The 19,597-nt window shown below is 46.1% G+C and overlaps 1 protein-coding gene across 2 annotated transcripts in view; it reads right to left on the bottom strand.

Moving 5' to 3' along the window:
- Positions 1–355: 355 nt before the first annotated feature.
- Positions 356–19,597, bottom strand: part of angpt1 (angiopoietin 1) — a 47,673-nt gene continuing 28,431 nt past the window's right edge. For both annotated transcript variants that reach the window (XM_042076815.1, XM_042076816.1), the window contains exons 7-9: positions 16,135–16,301; positions 5,746–5,876; positions 356–3,118 (exon numbers count right to left, since the gene is read on the bottom strand). In XM_042076815.1, the coding sequence (XP_041932749.1) occupies positions 2,955–3,118; positions 5,746–5,876; positions 16,135–16,301 (462 nt within the window). In that variant the 3' untranslated portion in view covers positions 356–2,954. The remainder of the gene's footprint in view (positions 3,119–5,745; positions 5,877–16,134; positions 16,302–19,597) is intronic.

The raw sequence follows: 19,597 nt of genomic DNA, 5'->3' as shown, positions 1-19,597 counted from the left end.
TCTCTAGTGCTCTCTCTTGCGCGCTCTCCGTCTCTCAATCACTCACTCCCCCTCTCGCTTTCTTTTTTGGGTGGTGGGCCCTTTGTCATGCTACGTGACTCCATGCAGAACGCAGGCGGAGCAAGCAATGAGCTGGTGGACTGGTGAATGGGGTGGTTGTGGTTGTGGTTGTGTGTGTGCGTGTGTGTGTTGTGTGTGGTATGTGTGTGTGTGTGTGTGTGTGTGTGTGTGTTTGTGAGTGGAGTTTTCAGTTGGTAGTCTTGTATTAAAAAAGCAAAAGTATCAAAAGCAGAACAGCAATAATAACAAATGAGAACTTGAGTCAACAAAAATCAACAGGTTTCCTAAGCCCCAGTCCGCAATCAAAACTGCATCACATGCTTGCTTTTATTCAGTCTAGCATCATGAAATTCTGACCACTGATACAAAAATAAGAGTTTAAATAATATGGCAAAACAACGGCTTTTTATGAGGTAATGGCAGAGTCATTGAAGGCACTGGTCTTTTCTATTGTTATTCTTATTACTTCAGAATGAAAACCATGGTCCTGCAGAGGATATATAAATGACAGTGCTTTCCTCAGGAAAGTTATTTTATATGTACACATATTAAATTACAGTTACACCATTTTAGTATGTTAATAAACATGTCAGGTCAAGGCGCTACACACACCAGATACAATGAGGCATTTTATTTTTACAAGAGTACCTGCCTTCAATAAAAGGATAAACTGAAAATATGCTTGCTAGTCGTCGTTCCATGCTGGTGGTTTTGTAATAGAAGTGTGCAGAGCACTGAAGCAAGTCATTCGTTTTATCACGGCTTCAGCTGGGATGCTTTAAAACAGCATTTTAAACCTGGCTGATGAAAGGAGGCCATGATGACTGCAGCTGCCAACGCAGCAATGGGTTTTTCTCATCCGATGATGATGGATCAGAGTGCCTCAGACACAGATGAAGACGGTAACGTCTTAAAAAAACAACAACATTATGAGCCAACCTCTCAGGTTTTAATGAGGCCATCTTTAACTGTGGAGGAGAACATTCAGAACAGCAGCTCTGAATGGGGACCGCTTGGAGTATAAGGGCCGTGGGGATGACTGATGGGATATGATGGGTTTAGCAACTAAGTAAGATTAAGTTTCCGTAAAAGGGAACTTTTCAGCATTCACAATGTGCATCCCACACTGACTTCCCCACTGAAGCCTCTGGGCTGCTGTGTTACATTATTAGCATTGACTATTGTACCAGATGCTGGTAAAATTATGCCATTGTAACTTGACCTGTACTGAACTGTAATTTGACCTATGTACTGTATCTGACCAAATAATTTAACTTGCAGTTTGAACACATGCTGTCTGACCAGCTTCTGACGAAACAGCTTCATTGCGTTAGGCTACTGCTGATGACAAAGTAGCCTTGGTGTCAACATAGGGCATTTCATCAGCTAATCAACCTGTACATCTTTCTGCAAAGTTCAACACTGTAGGCTACTTTACCAATTGAAATTGCATCTTGATATGCTGTATAATGTTCTCATGTAAGTAGAACTGTATCAGAATGAAAGGAGATGTTATTTAATAACTACCAGATGCTTTGGTAGTCTAATGTCTTGCTCCCGATAAACATTTTATTCTACCTAAAATAACATTAATTTGAAGGAACAAGACAACTGTTGAGTTTTGACCCTGCAACTCTAATGTCTGGCCCTGATTTAAAGGAAAATATAAAACTGTTGACTAGTTCACCACTATAGCAGCAGATCTCCAGGAATCCTGGCATGTTTAATCTGCCACTGTCAGATACACAAATGGCCCTTTTGTTCCAGCATCTAATTATGTAGACATTTTGTGGTTTTGCCAGCATCTAGTTTAATGGCCACAGGATACAGTATTTATAATGAAATACAACAGCCCATAATTTTTTATTTCAATTCTTCTTGTGATTTATGCTGATGTACCTTGCATAGCAATGTTGCAATGTCGCATTCTCTTTACGTTCGCTAATGCAATCGCTGACATTGAGCTGAAATTATTGCACTTTGGAGTATTGGCACTGGCTGTAAAACATCCAATAATAAATGTGGATCAACCTTTATCATAGGTCACAGCCAACAACAACAATGGGGGCAGTATGAACTCTAGAACTAATCAACAGTCTTTGGCAGGCCAACAAGCATACAGTACATGTTGCAGCACAACTATTGACCAATGGCCTTGCTCTCAGAGTCATTGTTCCATTCTGTTGCCCATGAAAGACAAATATTACAAGTATTATGCTGTAAATGACCTTGTAAATGGAGCGGTGTGCAACGATTCGTCTTCTCGGGTTGCCTGGGAAAATTATTTACAAAAGAGTATAGCATTCCAAATGTATCAAACTAAAGTACTGGTATACAAAAAAAGGCATAAAATATAAAATATCTCATGTCCCAAAGGTAATTGTGCAATTTGATCATCCATGTTACGAAAAAAAAAGACAATGACAAAACAATTCAAACATTTCTTCTCTTGGTTTCCCAATGACCTTCCAGATGGAGGGTGTTTGCTGAGTGGCCCTAGCCGCCAAATAAACCAAAGGCCAGGCCCATCCCATCCCATCAAAGGCAAGAACAGTAGTCCTCTGATCTGGAGTGAGAAGTGTATGGCACTTGAAGTTCATACCTTGGATGTAAAAATAACAGAACCAAGTTTGTCTTCCAAAAAGTCCCAAAGAGTTGAAGCACCTACCATGGCAGAAACACCGTGATAAGAATAGGCCCCAGAAATTCCCCCCATCCCAATTCCTGGAGAGAGGTTATCAGGCAAAAGTGTCACTTGCCACCAGGTAGTATAAGGCTCGCCAGACGAGTTCAGTGGAGGTGTTGGGATAGAGTCATGCAAAGATGCCAGTGAGAAGCACTGTTCTGGAACATTCCCAGTAGTATGGAATGGAGGGGGGGAGGGGAGGGGGTCATTATAAGAAGTCCAGGGGTCGGATCATCATGGTGGTGGCCCGGAGTGAGTAGCTGGGGCCTTTGAAGTAGTGCCACTTGATGCCGTTGAGTTTGCCCACGTGTTGCCCTTGGTTGTAGTACATGCCATTGAGGTTTGATGGCCCACAAGCGTCAAACCACCAACCTGTAGAGAAGAGAAATTCAGGAGAAAATCAGTCAAAATTGACATGGAGGATACCGGTAATAAAATGTCCTGAATAAGTCCTGACAGAACTTTATTAAGCTGCTTTCTTGGACTTATTCTGGAAGGTTCTTTAAAAAAAACAAGGCATATACACACAGGGCTAGGGCCAAAATGTCTAGAGCTAAAAGTTCAGCTGTCATTCCAGAGAGGCCTAGTTACTATGGTACAGGTTAAGAATGACTGGCAGCACCTGATTCTCCTGATGGTATCTGGAGAAAGGGTGTGCAGTACCCCTGTAGGTGCACCTTAGATAAGAACAACTGCCTGCTACAAGGGAACTATTTGGCACTATTCAATGTAGAAATAACTTCTGCAAGCTCTAAGCTTTGTAAGAAAACCTGTGTTTGCACTGTTGATAATACTATATCAACATACACTCATTCACACACACACACACACACACACACACATAAAGTCAAAAGATATAAGATATAAAGTCAAAAGAATGCACATAACAGCTGCCAATAAAAGACATCTTTGGGTTCAGCCAGGAAACTCTTCTAAAATGCCATGGGCTGTAGTGTTGAGCACCTGGAGATTAGTTTCCACTCGGGCAGCCTATTTAAAGAGAGTGTACTTTCAAGGGCAAACTTTAATTGCTGCTACTGCCAGACTCGCTCATCCTTCATATATTGGCTGTACATTGCTGCTGCCGTTGTGATGGCTATATATGTGTATTTTACTGCTCACCCACCTGTCATATCTCACAACTTTTTGCTCAAGCAACATGCCCAATGAAGTGTGCACTATACCCCCTGTGTGTTCCAGTTTCCTTTTACACATGGCTCCTTATACAGTAGAGTGCTTTTCTTTGGCCCTTGAAATGTTGCAAGCTTTTATGGCTAAAGTTGTTACTTGTTAAACTCCCTTTTATATAGGCGGTACAGGAGATTACTGTGAAGGGTTATGCACAGTTCATTTACATGGATGCACCTCATGCCAGATGTAAATATAGTATATCCTATTCAATAACATTACATTATTTACATTGGGTGTATATTTCTGCATAGAATGCACGCTGCTGCTACTCCTTCACATGTGTTTCAATAAAAACGATGCACCATCTGAACTATGAACTACTGGTCAAGAATTTCTCAGTCTTGTGGTGGGGTGGTATGACTGGACAATACAAACAAAGCAGAACCCTCAACTGTGTTTCTTGGAACAGCATGCCATGCAGTGTGCCAATCAGCCAGTGACCAGTGGCCGAGTTCTGACCCCCAGCTCATATGTCAAGATACCAGTGGGCTGTGACATTTCTAGAAAGGCTCCCACAGTGTCATACAGCTGCCATGTCATTGGTCAGGGAGCGCTGTGGTAGAAGTCCCCTACAGGAGAACAGTGTAGGGGGGTCTGTTACCATGGCCACGAATCGGAGCCTGCTGGCGGGGTCAGTGTCCTTGCTGTTTCCAGGTCAGGCATTTCATGGGTTCATATAAAACAACTTTGAGATATTGAAACAAATCCACCCCCCCCTCCCCCCCACACACACACACATAATAGGAAATAATTAGGAATAAATAGGAACTCACTCTCACTCCCACACATAAATAGGAACTCACTCTCACTTTCTCACACACACATACAGACACACACACAAGTCATGGAGATGAATGAATGAGATGAGAATTCTTCAGAAATTTGCTCGTTTTAGCCTTCCAAAGCAGCCAGGCTGTCAGAACTAAAGCCGTCCTGATCCATCAACACCCTTCTCATCTGTCCTTCCTGTGAATGCACACTATCGAGTGTCTTTCCCTAGGGGCTTGTGGTTGAGGCCTAATCCTCCTTGCCCGATCACTGCCGGTAACCTTGATATGGAACGTCCCAACATGCATTTTTTCTCAGGGTCCTGTTAAGCAAACTTGCCTGCTTGCCATGACAACTGAACCAAAAGGGAGCAAGCACGGATCCAGATAAGTGTGGAGAGGAAACGTTCTCAAGGCGATCAGGCCATCATGGTGCTGATGATGATGAACCTTTGAGATCCGACACCTTGGAGAGCGCCCTTTGCAAAAACCCAGATTTGGCACAGCCTTTTGCGATTCTTTCACCAACAAGAGGGAGGAGAATTTGTCATTTTTAATCTTGAAAGACGTTTTGGTGCTGGGGCCTTCCATGGCCAGCGGAGTCAAGCAGAGGCACTGGGGAGAAACCTGCCTTGTGCTTAACGGGTAAGGGATTCTCACGCAGGATGCGTAGGAGTTCCATGCAAACCTCATTACTTCACGACGGACACTCTCTGCCAAACAGGAAACCACTAAACGTTATTGACTCCTCACGAGCCCTTGGGCCTGTACATTTGACTCCCCATTCTCAGATACCGTTTCCAATGCTTTCAACCCGTGAGTGTCGGATGGGCGTAGTACGATGGCCCTGGCTTGGGTTTTAGCCGCAGAAAGTTGACGCAAAAGTTGACAGCTTGGTTCTTGGCAACAGATAAAACCTCAAATCCGGTGAACTCTTTGACGAAGGGTTTGTCTCGGAGCGTTCGGTTGATGGTATGTTGGTGGAAGGTCGTGTTGAGGGCATCTCGTTAGTGTCAAATTTGTGCAGAGGCGCAGACTTACCGCCGGTGAGCATGAGTGCACACTTGCACATGCAGTTGTCGTTGTCCACGTCTTTGGTGCTGAAATCTGCTCCGTGGATCACCAGGCTGCTCAGCCTACCTGCTGTGCCCGTGTGGCTCTTCAGAAACAACCTAGAGAGAGAGAGAGAGAGAGAGAGAGAGAGACAGAGAGAGAGACAGAGAGAGAGAATATAAGATATACATCTTTTTTGCAATTCCTCAGCCAACAACATATCATTCAATCGGGTGATTGACAAGAGGTGAAGGAGAGGTCACTAAACCACGGATGGCAGTGTACTACTATTAACCACTGATGTGGAACTGAACAAATCTGTGAAAGATAAAGACTTTAGGAATGAAATGATCCATTCTAATAGAATGACTGCACTGCTGCTGCACATACTGTACTGCCTCACTGTGCATACTCACTCTACTCACACACACACACACATTTGGCAGTGTTTTGAGAGGAGTTCCTTTTGGGCAGTATCCTCCACACACACACAGACACACACAGACACACACACACACACACACACACACACACACACACACACACACACACTCTCCCTTCTCAATCCACAGGCAGCCAGTTCTCTCAGCAGGGGCCGCTCAACCTAACCTGCACATGTGGAACCTGTAAATCAGGACTTCCTCCCCGCGCCACCACCCCGTGTCTCCCGACATCCACCCCCTCGGCCGCTCGGACAGAAAGGGAACTATGAGGCCCTGCATGCCCCCGAGGCGCGACGCTTTGCTGGGCCCCGGACTGAGGTGTGATGCCCACAGGGGGTGGACAAGGAGGAAGCCGTCTGCTGGAGCCCCCACCGGCCACTGCCTCCCTCCCTTTCGCCAGTCAAAGCCGGGGGGGGGGGGACTCTCTTCCGAGTTGCACATGTGCGAGACTCCGGTTTGCTTTGAACCGCAATGTCTTTGCGGAAGATGCAAACAGTTGATAATGCAACCTCATGTTCCCCATTACGAACTTGTATTCTCAACTTGCAATCATTATCTGAAAACAGAAACAGATCTTGACATGCAAAAGCTGTGAGTGACGCATGCCTCATGCTGCGCACCATTGTTACTCGGACATGGTCAGTTCTGGAGCCCCATTCCAGGGGCTGGTTCGGGGCTCCCTGGGAGGATATGAAAGGGAAGGGGGAACCAGAGTGAATGCTTTCCACTGTGTCCGTCCTGCTGTGACCCCCATCATTAGTAGCCGGGTGGAGCGCCCACTTCTCTAAAGTCTTATTATGGACGACTCGTGCGGCACAGCCCCGCTCCCCAAAGATCCTTTCGCGAGCCAAGGAGCAGCACAACGCCAGCAAAAAAGAACACCCATAAGAACACACATGCTACGTTTCAGCGCAAAATGGTTTCCTGAAACCCACTGCTGTTAACGGGAATGCTCAAGGGCTGCGTGTGTGTCATAAATCTCACTTCTGAGTTTGACTTTTGCTTTGAGCCTGAAAACGGCTCGGAGTCCATGTGTACAGTTTTAGTGCATGAGGCCTGACAGGGTACCCAAGGCTCTCTTTTTGTCAACTGTTTTGCGTTTTTTTTTCCGTAAACAGTTCTCTACAAGGGCTGTGAAAGGTTTCAGAAGTAGGACCTGTCACCCCAAAAGTGTTCAGGCACAGAAGATTGAGAGCAAATGAAGTGCTATTCAAATGTCATGGCTGCTGAGCCAGGGAAAATGCCTGTGCAAGACTGAACTGCAAAACATCTCTCATCTCCTTGAGTTTGCTGAGCAGAAAACAGACCTATTGCTTATGATGTAAGCTCACTGTACTTTGTCAATTTGAAAGGCGTTTGCTTTAAGTATTGGGAAGAGTGAGTGAATTGAGGACATTTTGCAAGTCAAACACACAGTCCAGTATTGACACAGCAATAAATCTATCAAAATTGCAGCATGCTGAAAGTGAAACACAGATTTCAATAGTGTATAATTGGCTACGTTAGCACTATGTTAAAAGGTTACTGATATGCTATTAACTTGTTTTGGTGGCACAAGATAGTGTGTAGGCACTGCAGGCAGATGGGCACTGGTGGTTGCTAGTGTAGAAGAGGTTAGGAAATGTTAGCCCCATCTGTATGGCAGGTGTCAAGGCAGACTTCTGTCATCACAGGCAACTGAGCCATAACCTCCTATGGCTACAGCTGCAGACGTTACGAAGTCTACCAGCTGTGGGCCTACATGCACAGCGTGGGGCATACCGCATCTCCTTGGCTTCCTATGATGTATGAAATGAAATATTTACTGGACACTCTACGGACACTCAACTCTCACCCAATGGCCAAGGTCATGGGTCCAGCTCCTAAACAACATGTGTTCTGATTAAGTAATGTGTGTATTTACTGGGCTGGATGTCATGTTGCATAGGCATCAAAGCTTTTCTGTACTTCATGTTACACCACAAAACACATGGAACAGATGGAACAGTAAACAGACAACATCAGCCAGGGGAAAAAACACAACCACGACCACAAGAACAACTCCAACTCAAACAGGAAGCTGGACGTACGAGCTGGCTATCAACATTGCATATTTACCTGAGGCTAACTACACTGTGACATTAAACATGTATAGCCTCTTGAGAATTCATGTCAGACACGATACGATGTAGCACTGGACGGCAGTGCTAAGTAGGACAACCCGAGGCAGCAGTCAGTGAAGGGGAAGAGACGGTCTTCCTATGCATACAGACGCTGGGTTGTCTCGTCTTGGCCGTGCGAGCACAGCACAAGGGCAGTATTTCACTTGGGGGCGGAGGGTTAAATATCCACATGGCCAGCGGAGACCCCACAACCCCCTACAGACTATTCACTGCCTCTATCAGATGGGCTTCAGTGAAAATAACTTTATAAACGATTGGCCAAGGCTCATTAACAAAAGCTATGGTCGACAAAAACTAAAAAAGAAAAGTGCAGAAAAGAGTGTGGTGCGGGTGTGGAGGGGAAAGGAATGGAGAGGAATGATTTATTTAGTCTTACACAACGACACCCCCTGAGGGAAGAGGGCTTGGTGTCCAGCCATCTTATTTTTCTAATAATCGAAAGCGATTGCGGTTTGTTAGTGTTCCTTGATCGCCGGAAATGTGACATTTAGACAGAGAAAAAGGGATGGGTGTAACATTCTCATTTCTCATCATTATTTCCGTGTGTCGCCTATTTCATTTTACAGTTAATATGAAAGGACTTGCCCCAGGAGCACTCCTGAATGAAGGCTGTGATTAGGTCTTTGAGATGGAAACATTTATAGAGTTTCGTAAAAATAATAATACCCTAATACCAATCACAGCACCATTGCTCCGTAGAGACATCTCGATTTGTGCCGGCTCATTTCAATACTAAGAGTGAGAGTGAAATTGAGCGAGTTAGTCAGAGAGAAAGTTAGAAGTTAGTTAGAGAGAGAGAGAGAGAGAGAGAGAGAGAGAATGAGAGGGGTTGATGGAGGGGGCAAAAAAAGGTTTACACAGCACGTCTGGGAGACAAACCCTCCAACGCTTCCTCACTGAACCAACATGCCTCCTGCTTCGGCAATGTTTTTTTTTTTTTTTTGACAGCCGCCCTCTCTTCCCGGGGAATTTGTGAGGGCGCTCCTGAGTTTATGAAAGCAGAGTGCAATGAGCACACTGTTTGGAAACCCCTGAATGACAAATCCATTATAGCAGTGGGGTGGTCCTTAACGTCGGAGAGAAATCACTCTGAGCCAGAGGCAACAGACGGACAGAGCGGCTACTAGCCTCCTTGGTGTAGGAGACACCATGGAGCTTAACAGCGCACAGAGCATCCTTAAAACAGCAGGAGGGAAAGTCAAACAAACAGTGTGGGGGCGCTGTAAGTCACAATGCGCAATGAGGGGTATATCCAGCCCAGAGATTCACAAAAGATGCCAAAGTTCCACCTGTGAGCAATGGAGAGAAAGAGAGAGAGAAAGAGAGAGAGAAAGAGAGAGAGAGAGAGAGAGAGAGAAAGAGAAACATATAAGGTTGCCTCTTAACTGGCAAGACATACTGTATCTGGCTTCAGTTAGAGTGAGATGGGTGCTGACAACCCTTCCACCTCATGCCAAAGCCCATGTAAGTACACAGACCCCTATCACCCCTTCAACCTCATCTGCCAGATCAAATTTGAAGAAGACCACGCTCCCTCTTGTCCGCTAACCCGAGTGAAGAATTTCATTAGGCCCATTCCAGCCCCACATGAAAAAAGCCAGGCGATTTCATTTCAGTGCATTCGTAACATCCCTTCACCTTTGCCGAGGTGCCGCTAAATGGTTTATTTTCATAAATGATTGGAGGTTTATGAGGGTGAAGGTAGACATGTGCGCACGCAGAGCTTCGTTATTCTGGGAATGCTATCCCTTCAATAACGTCTTGCCCCTTGTCCTTTTTTGGATAGCATTCCCTTTACCACACTGCACGTCAGCAGCCTTCACTTGGTCTAACATACGGTATTAATAGCCCAAAGATGGCCTCCTTCTTGGTAAGGGCAAAAAAATGACAAGCCTTTCAAACTCGCTCCTTTCATCTTGGAAACGAGACGCGCGACCGAATCTGCTGGTCGCTTTTCCTCTCCTAGTGGAGTCCAGCGCAACCAAATCTGTTGTCTTGCACTTTCCACCTGGCACTCATTATAATGATGACCGGACTGTGCCGATCACACCTGGGGTTACCGGCCGTGTCCAGGGTGCATCTAAACACTGGACACACAAATCGCACGACTGCACATGGCTAATCAGCGTGCGTTCACACATCACACATTAACATCATAAACCAACATTACACCCTGACACATGGCATATGTACACAACACATACACACACACACACACACACACACACACACACAGCCTGGAACACATACACACACACACTGGAACTCACGCCCATGCAACTTTAATACTGATCTAACACTGCTCTTACATCAAACTACAGCACCCAACACACTACACAAATTACAATTTCATACGATATGGTTTCGGCTGAGACACACACAACTGATCTCATCCAGTCTTTCTAGCTATGTAACCATGCAAGAATGACAGCTCGTAGTGGGAGTAATTTTGCAGTTGTTTCTCTTATCCACAACTGTCTAAGAAAGGGAAAACTCAGTCAGAGCACACTGGATGCTTCATTCGGATTGTGACAGACAGGGGGTTGAGCCGAGGTTATCTCAAGGAGAGACGAGGCCGGTCTCAGACTGTACCATGTTGCGAGTCGTGCACAACGTGGCCGGCACCTCCTAAATGCCCTCCTACACGGCACCTGCTGCCAAGTCCCACTCCACAGAAATCCACATCAAATGCCTCTGCGGAGATCTCCTGATTCCAGCGGGGGCTCTTTCCATTACCATGAGTAAGAAATCCCCCGGCTTAGGCATTGGTTGGGGAGGAGGAGGAGGAGGAGGAGGAGGAGGAGGAGGAGGGGATATTGGATAAAGATGTAAAACTCTGAGAATAAACATATAGGGTGCAGTGCAGCTCTTCTGCAGAGGCTTGCTCGAGTGCACACACACGAAGCCACATACTCACCAGGGGCGCATTTTAGTCCAAACCTCACTTGTGTTTGCGCATACACTCAAGTCTCACACGCCAAGACGTTTTCATCCCACTCAGTGTGCGGAGCGAGATGCATGTCTTATTTCAGCACGCAGGAAGGAGGCACGCACACTGACACACACACACACACACACACACACACACACACACATGCATGCAACCTGAATCCTTCTCTGTCTCTTGCTATACCCCCCACCCGCCTCCACGCACACACACACACACACACTCAGAGGGAGAGAGAAACAGAAACAAGCAAAGCAATTATGTAAGCAAACATAAAAACCAACACACACTCTATTGCGCACACACAAACTTGTACACGCATACACATTACATCTATTCCTGGACTTCAGAGAATTCTGTGTGCAAGAGATAGATAGAGAGAGAGAGAGATAGATAGAGAGAGAGAGATAGATAGAGAGAAAGAGAGAGAGAGAGAGAGAGAGAGAGAGAGAGTGAGAGAGAGAGAGAGAGAGAGAGACATAGAGGGCTCCAGTTTTGCTCTCATTAAAATACACAAAGCTTTGTCTAAACAGGACTACAGTCAGTCTGTCTCTGCAAGGCCATGTCAGTGGCGATGGGTCAGTGCTTTTCAGGCTGGGCCCTGCCAGATGACCAGATGACCAGTAACAACCCCTAACCCTAAACCCTAAACATCTCCAAACACAGCCACTTTCTCTACGGATGTGTGTTTTCGAAGGGCACCTCTGAAGAGATGAAAGCACACAACGTGGCAAAGTCAGAGCCTCCGCTGCAACTTACGAGGTTGACCGCTTGACCCCATCTGAGCACACGTCTAAGCAATGTTTCCCTAGACGGCAAAAAAGAAAAAACTCTCTGCTGCACACTCCACTCCACCACACACACACACACACACACACACACACACACACACACACACATCCCCCAAACAAAAAGGACACCACACAGGAAAACATATCACATACCAACAGGGAAAAAAGGAAAACATTTTCCGTGGAAGTAATTGCATTTAAATATTCCTGTTCTCAGTCCTGTCTTGGATCTTCAAAAGTAGCTTATTGGATCAAGATTATGCTTTGAGTCCATTATGTTGGACTGAAGCTTTTTTTTTAAGGAAATATTGGCAGGACTAACTGGCCTTTCAGTCCAGCCTAGTGATGCTTAGGAGGCCGGCCAACCTGACATTGTGACACTATTGATCACTTGAAGCAATTACCACTCAGGTCCTTGCAGCTGATTGTTTCATTTAGGCGAATTAAGAGCATCAGTATCCATAAGCAGTGTACACAGGCGGGGAACAGGACCTTGGCATCGCGCCCTGCTGTTCACCTCCTCCCATCCACCTTTTTAAATCCTGGCCTCTGCTCTACCATTCCAACACATGATATGGCTGCTGTTATGTGTAATTTTTCTCTTGCTCAAGACCACACTCACGATACATACATGCTCTTCTGCTATTCCACATAGAGACTCTTTATATTTGTTGTCCATTTTCTCCACATACTGCAGAGTGCTCTTCGGAGCCGTTTTTAACGAGTGTACCTGATAGGGATATTACTGTGGGGCATTGTAAGTGCATATGCGCAAAACAATGGACTGCAACCCACATGAGAGCAACCCTCCGAGGGATGACAGTGGAAGCAACCCTTCCATTACCGCCTGTAGCCTGTGGCAACAAAGGCATTTCTCCTGGAGTGTTTACAGCGGCTGGTGTTTCGCAAGGCGGACATGTACGCACTGGGCCAAGGCCATCAGCTCAAATTGTTGGGAAAACAGCATGCTCTGCGTACTGTAATTATGATGACCTGTTTACCTCCCCGCTCCCAAACACAAAGAGGCAGAACGGCTGCTCGCTGGGCCTGCGAGGGGGGGCCAGGGGTCAGGGCAGAGGCGGGTAACAAAGCGCGAGCCACAAATAGCGCTCACTCACTCGCCGCTTAAGCGACAGCACAGCACAGCGCCTTTCGGTGTTCCAGCTACGGAGCACTAGCGATAGCGGCCAGCTCACGCCAAGCGTGGGGGGGGGGGGGGGGTCCGCTGTCCACTGTCCACTTTTAGAACTGTGGCTGTTGATGTTTCTTTTATTTTTTGCGACGGGCAGAACAACTAATTCAGAACACGGCAGTCAAAAAAAAAAAACCCACGTCTCTAAAGTTGGAAAACAGAGGCAGTTTTTGGGCACCGTGCCACCATCCCACAATGCTAGTACACACAATGCCCCAAACGGCTGTGATTCCCATAAATATGATGTGTCGCTCCACCAGATTCACATATGCACCCTAATCCTCCAAAACCGGCTTAATAACGTTAAATCCAGAAAATATGTCTTTTATTCACATTTGTAATACAGTTGCAGGGAAGTCTGACCAAAGCCAAATGCACCAGCCTGATTCAGCTTTTCCTCGCGTATAACAATTTGGAAATCATTATGGAGAAGAAATGGTTATAAATGTGACAGTTAGCCCTTGTTTTTGATTTAGGTTAGAGGATTACATTCTTATGTTTCAGCCAGCAATTACAGCATTTCTAAAGAGCAAGTAATTTCCCGTTTAACTTCGTATTTAGGGCGAGAGCAAGGAGGCTTTGGCACAGAGGGGCCCAGCTGGCCACCATCCACATTGTTTGTGATAAATGGAGATACTCATGCTTTTTATAATACTCCTAATGCTAAATAATCCTCTGTGGTTTCTAGTGCACGTATAAAGTATGTATACATTGGGCCTTCCTGTCTGGGTTTATGTATGTGAAGTGTATGTTCATGTGTGTGTGTGTGTGTGTATGTGTGTGAGTGTGCGTGTGTGTGTGTGTGAGTGTGTGTGTGTGTGTGTGTGCGTGTGTGTGTTAATATAACATATGTGCGTATGTTCATTTCCATACAGCGCTATACATTATGTGTGAGCAGTTTGACAGTGAATGTGTGCACCTCTATGCTGGTGCGTGCGAAGCAGGAGGTGTGCCTGCAAACGTTCCCCCAGTCAGCACTCCACACAAACCGCAGAGAGTAAAACTTTGTACGCTATCTGCCGGCATAATCTCCCTTGTTTCTGTGTGTATGTGTGTGGCAAGAGCCGGCTGGAGAAGCTGTCGAGGGAGGTTTCGGGCTGAGCCGCTTAGGTGCCAAAGAGCTGTTATCTCACATGGCAGCCTCTCCACCAGTTGGTCTTTGGCAGCCTGGAGCAAACGTTTGTTTTATCAAATGCCCCAAGAAGGAGTCTGTGAGATCAACACACCTACTGGGCTATTGCAGCTCTTTTCCTTTTTAGACAACTTCCAAACTCAATTTTGTGTGTGCTGTAACTGATATTAAAGAAGGTGTGTGTCTGTGTGTGTGGGTGTGTGGGTGTAGATGTGTATGTAGATGTGTGTGTGTGAGTAGTGTATATATATATGTGTGTGTGTGTGTGTGTGTGTGTGTGTGTGTGTGTGTGTGTGTGTGTGTGTGTGTGTGTGTGTGTGTGTGTGTGTGCGCGCACATGTTTTGTGAGTGTGCCGTGTATGTTGAGGACAGTAATAGATGTAGTGAATAGAATAGATAGATACATACACAACAGATACAGTAGATACATACAAATGATATATTTTTCACATTTGCGATCAAGAGAACACTATCCAGAGTGCATGAATGACGGACATGGTCTAAAAGTTCAGTGTATTCACAGAGGACAAAGAAAGAGTGATGATGCCTGCGGTTAGAGAACCCAAAGGTCAACACGTAACCCCGTTCACAGCCTTGCACCAAATCATAACAAATTGGTTGATCTCTCCCAGTGGCTTTGCCCATGAAAAGCATTTTCGAGATCACCTGGAGAGAGACTTGACTCTAGCGAACGCAGGGGCTTCGCACTTTGGGTGGGAGGCTCACAGCAAGCCCTGTCATCAACGCGCTCAAAGACGTTTCCGACAAATCAGATCTGACAATTGTTTCAGGAAAACCCTCTCCGTGGCTCCAATCTGACATCTCCGTTTGAAGGATAACTCCAGGCCCTGAAGCCTGATTGACTTGTAGGATTGTAAATGGTGCACGCCTGTTTTCCCTTCAGAATGAAGAATAATATAATAGCTTTGAAAAATAAACGGAAATCCACCCAAAGTTGAGGGGAGGACATTGAGAAACCAAAGGAGGCTCTGTCAGTGGGGACACCTGATCTAGCTAATCGACCAAATTGGAAATGTCAGACCATCTCTCCTTAAAAATTCTTTGATTGTTCTAAATCTTCGGGTAGTTCCAATGTTTTTACTTTGCTTCCTTCAACATCTCCTCCAGTACAACCAAAGCAGTCCCACTCTCGAGCGTCAGACGTCAGTCAGTTACAGTCTAGGTGTCAACAATTTTATCGCCAAGCTCCAGCAGGTTTGGTTCAGTTAGAGGCTTGGTATGGCGTGCACAAGTGCAGGACACACTACAGTCCAGTTCAGTGAACACTAGAAGTGCTCTGAGGACACTCTCAGTGCTGGAGGGCCCTTGAGTGCCTGCTGCATCAGGTATGAGGCCTTGACGTTAGAATGGAGACGCAATTGCTCAACTAGTGGAAATTACACTACCTTTCTCCCAGAAAAATAAATGTCATGTTGACCATATCGTGTTAAAGAGCCATAGAGCTCTGCTCAGAAAGAGTAATTGTGTGGGTAACAATCATTGTGAAAATGTGTCATTCTAAACTGGTGTGATGTTCTGTAGTTGTATGACACACGTACTGCACCATAACAAATCCATGTATTTGAGATGTTTGATTAAAATGTCTGTACATTCATTATTTCCAAGTCTTGACAAATATTTAGGCCTCCCTGCTGGTTTCTATGGAACCTGCAAACTTAAAAAAGGCCTAAAACAGAGAGGAAAACATACCTATAGTTCTGCTTCTCGGTGCCGATGTGGAAGCGGTCATACTGGGAGAACGCCTGGTGTCCATCCCAGTCGGTCAGCTCCACCCGCAGGGCGTACTGCCGCTGGTTGGTGAGCTGGTAGACAAACTCGTTCCCCAGCCAGTGCTCGCCAGACACGCTGCCAAAACCCTGGAACAGAGGAGAGGAGAGGAGATGAGTGGAGGGAAGGAAAGAGATGAGGAAACCGGATGAGAAACCAGTGATGCGACTCGCGGGCAGAGGCCAGCGATGAAGCTCAAAAGAGTCCGTGGGGAATTCCAGGGCCGTTCCCCTTCCAAGTTCGGAGCTGGGTCGATATCATCTTCACATATTGGAATTTTCCATTAGGGTTTATGAGAGATAGATAATTTAATAATGGCAAAAAGTATAAGGAGTATTTCAACTATTCATTTTTTCCAACACGTTAGCAAACCAAAGACAATATACACACAAATGCATCGGCAGTATCTTTATTAGGTCTACAGACAGTGCTGAGGCACATATGGACATTTACGGGTGTGCCTGCACCCTGCGGGCTTCCAATAGCCTCAGCAAAGCCTCATTGGTGTGCTAGCGTACCAGTAAAACAACTGGCTTTTCAGTCGGCCGGCTCTAAGCTGGAGCAGGTGCCTGCGTGCTGGTCATTAGAGGATTCGTTGGACTGGACTGAGTGATGTTGCGCATGGCCAGCCGTACCTGTTTATAGCAGCGAGAATGAAGACCAGATGAAACGGACACACACACACACACACACACACGCCATGTTAGCGTCTCAACTCTTCCCATTCTCCGAGCTCGCATCGCAAATCATTCCAATTGTTGGGGCCTTCTGGATAGTGCAATGTGTTCCGCTGGCAGCACTAATGTGCATTGCATGGCCCTTTTGAAATCATTTAAGCTATTGAGAAGATTGGATGTGATGTTGAAGTGACTCAGAATGCAAGCAAAGTGATTTTGACAGCAGTGGCCCACACCAGGGACTGCGTACGAATTGCTTTTCTATCGGAAAAATAAATCAGCGTGACAGCAATAATGGAGTTGGCCTGATATTCCAATTAATATGAACCCTTTCCGAATGAAAGGAGCAGGCAGAGACTCGGTGAGGGTGTCTGTAAGTGAGTGTAGTGTGTGTGTGTGTGTGTGTGTATATATGTGTGTGTGTGTGTGTGTGTGTGTGTGTGTGTGTGTGTGTATGTGTGTGTGTGTGTGTGTGTGTGCGTGTGTGTGTGTATGTGTGTGTGTGTGTGTGTGTGTGTGTATGTATGTGTGTGTGTGTGTGTGTGTGTGTGTGTGTGTGTGTGTGTGTGTGTGTGTGTATGTGTGTGTGTGTGTGTGTGTATGTGTGTGTGTATGTATGTGTGTGTGTGTGTGTGTGTGTGTGTGTGTGTGTGTTTGTATGCTGAGCAGTTATGTCGATTACAAAGAGAGTGAAGGAGTCCGTATACAGGGCAGTCTTCTCGCTTGAGGCATATCCTGCCATGTGGGTGGACAAGAAAAGCCTTAGTCACGGCCACAAATTCATTTGACTTCTGATTAGTTTTTTCCGCTCTCAGCTTCCATTTATGCTGACCATGTTGACTCACTTACTCTCTCTCTCTGATTCATCTTCAGCTTTAGCTAAAATGAAAATGAGTGCTCGTCTGTTAACGACATCGTATTTCTATAACGGTCTACAGTTAAAAGGAACACCTGCACTTTGTCACCACGAGGCGTGCTGCCTCTGAGTGTGTGGTCCTAAGTGCACAGCCGGACTTGAGATGGACAATAACAGCCATCACCTCAATCGCCTCCTTCCTCTGTTTAGCGTCTTTGCAGTCATCTTTCGAAATGCTTTGTGAGGCTCTTAATGGCTTTGTATGTGCTGGCACTTTTAAAAGACTCCGTATTTACTTTGTTTGTGGTTCTGGCTTCTCTCCCACTGTGTGTCCCCCCCTCCAAAAACAACAAGGCCACTCTGTTTAGGAACGAAAGAGCCCAGCTTTTTGCATCTGAAATTCGCCGTTTATCACCGAAAGGTCCGCAGCGATGAAGGCGCACTATAAAAAGCGCCCCAAGTCACCTATGGTTACCCGCATGGGGCCCATAAAAGGATTAGTTCTGTGCCAGCACCTTGGCTAATGCCAACGTCCAAGACCGATGCCAGCGTCCATGCCAGTGCCAATGTCCACTCTGTCCTCTGTCTTTCATTTCATCCGCGTCTGGAGGGCGGCCACTGCTCCCTCAGCGCTGCTAACCAGCTGGCCCTGCTGTCTCTGCTAGCCAGCCTGTTCAACCCCCCCGCCACCCCCCCCACCCACCACCCCTCTTCAATCCTCAGCCTCTTCTCCCTTTATCACCTCATACCATTCGAATGAGCAGCAAAAGCTCTAAATTCAGCCTGTATCGTGAGAGGACTGTCCCAGTGGCATTGCCTTGGCAGCTTTTTCCATGAGTGCTCGGCATTGTGTCGTTCGCTACAAACAATGAGGGGGAGGCTTGGGTGCGCAACGACTCAGCATGCAGCTGCAGTGTCTAAGCATCCTGTCCAACGCACAATCAATATTTAGAAATGAACCGGGACGGCGTTCTTTGAACTAACATGGTTTGAAAAACGCTATATTTTACTTACTTACCTTTGGGTCAGATTAAGCGTCCTATTAGTTTTAATTCACTGTGTAATCTCCATGCATACTTGTGCTTTGGCTTCGACTGTGTAGTGAAAAAAAAACCCACAATAAACACAAGCTGAAACCTGACTACTTGAATCCGTCTACCCCCGTTTAAGAGGACACGCCACGCATATTAGTACATAAAGCTCCGAATAAATTGTTATTGTTGCTGGAGCATATTGTGTTTTCCTGCCGAAAATGAAGAGAAAACATTGAGTCATGCCCTTTGACAACAGTGCCAGGCGAGATATACAATCTCTGCATCTGCAGTTTGGAGGTGAATCCCTCCCAGCTCTGCAGAGTTTCGCCCCTGAGGTCCACTGGAAATGCAGCTCTTTCCTCTTCTCACTCCTCATAATGCCCCAAATTAAATGCAGATGAAGCCCCCATTGCACACGCATGAGGGGGGGTGGGGGGTGGGGGGTGGGGGGGGGGGGTTGGGGGCTGGAGATATGATCTAGCATGTGTTATCTTAAGAGGGCTATAATACTACATCCCACACGACACAAACATGGCTCTTAATTTGACGTGCCGTAACGCAGGGCGTGTGATTAAACAATGCCGGTGATTAATGTGTATGCTTCTGAGTGCTACACTTCTCCACTTCCTCAGCTCCGGTCCTCATGGGGCAAATGGATCTGCTTATGCAGAGCGCTGGAATCTACACAGAGGGAGAGGGAGAAATGTTCCGTTTCATAGAGACTGGAGGGGGGGGAACCACTGTTTCTTTTACGGAGGTCTCCTGTTGTTTTGAGGCTGTGGGATTGATGCGAAAAAATGTTGTTTAAAACCACAAAG

The sequence above is a fragment of the Alosa sapidissima genome, chromosome 21 (assembly GCF_018492685.1).
Source record: "Alosa sapidissima isolate fAloSap1 chromosome 21, fAloSap1.pri, whole genome shotgun sequence".
NCBI lineage: Eukaryota > Metazoa > Chordata > Actinopteri > Clupeiformes > Clupeidae > Alosa > Alosa sapidissima.
This window is presented reverse-complemented; position numbering and strand designations above follow the sequence as displayed.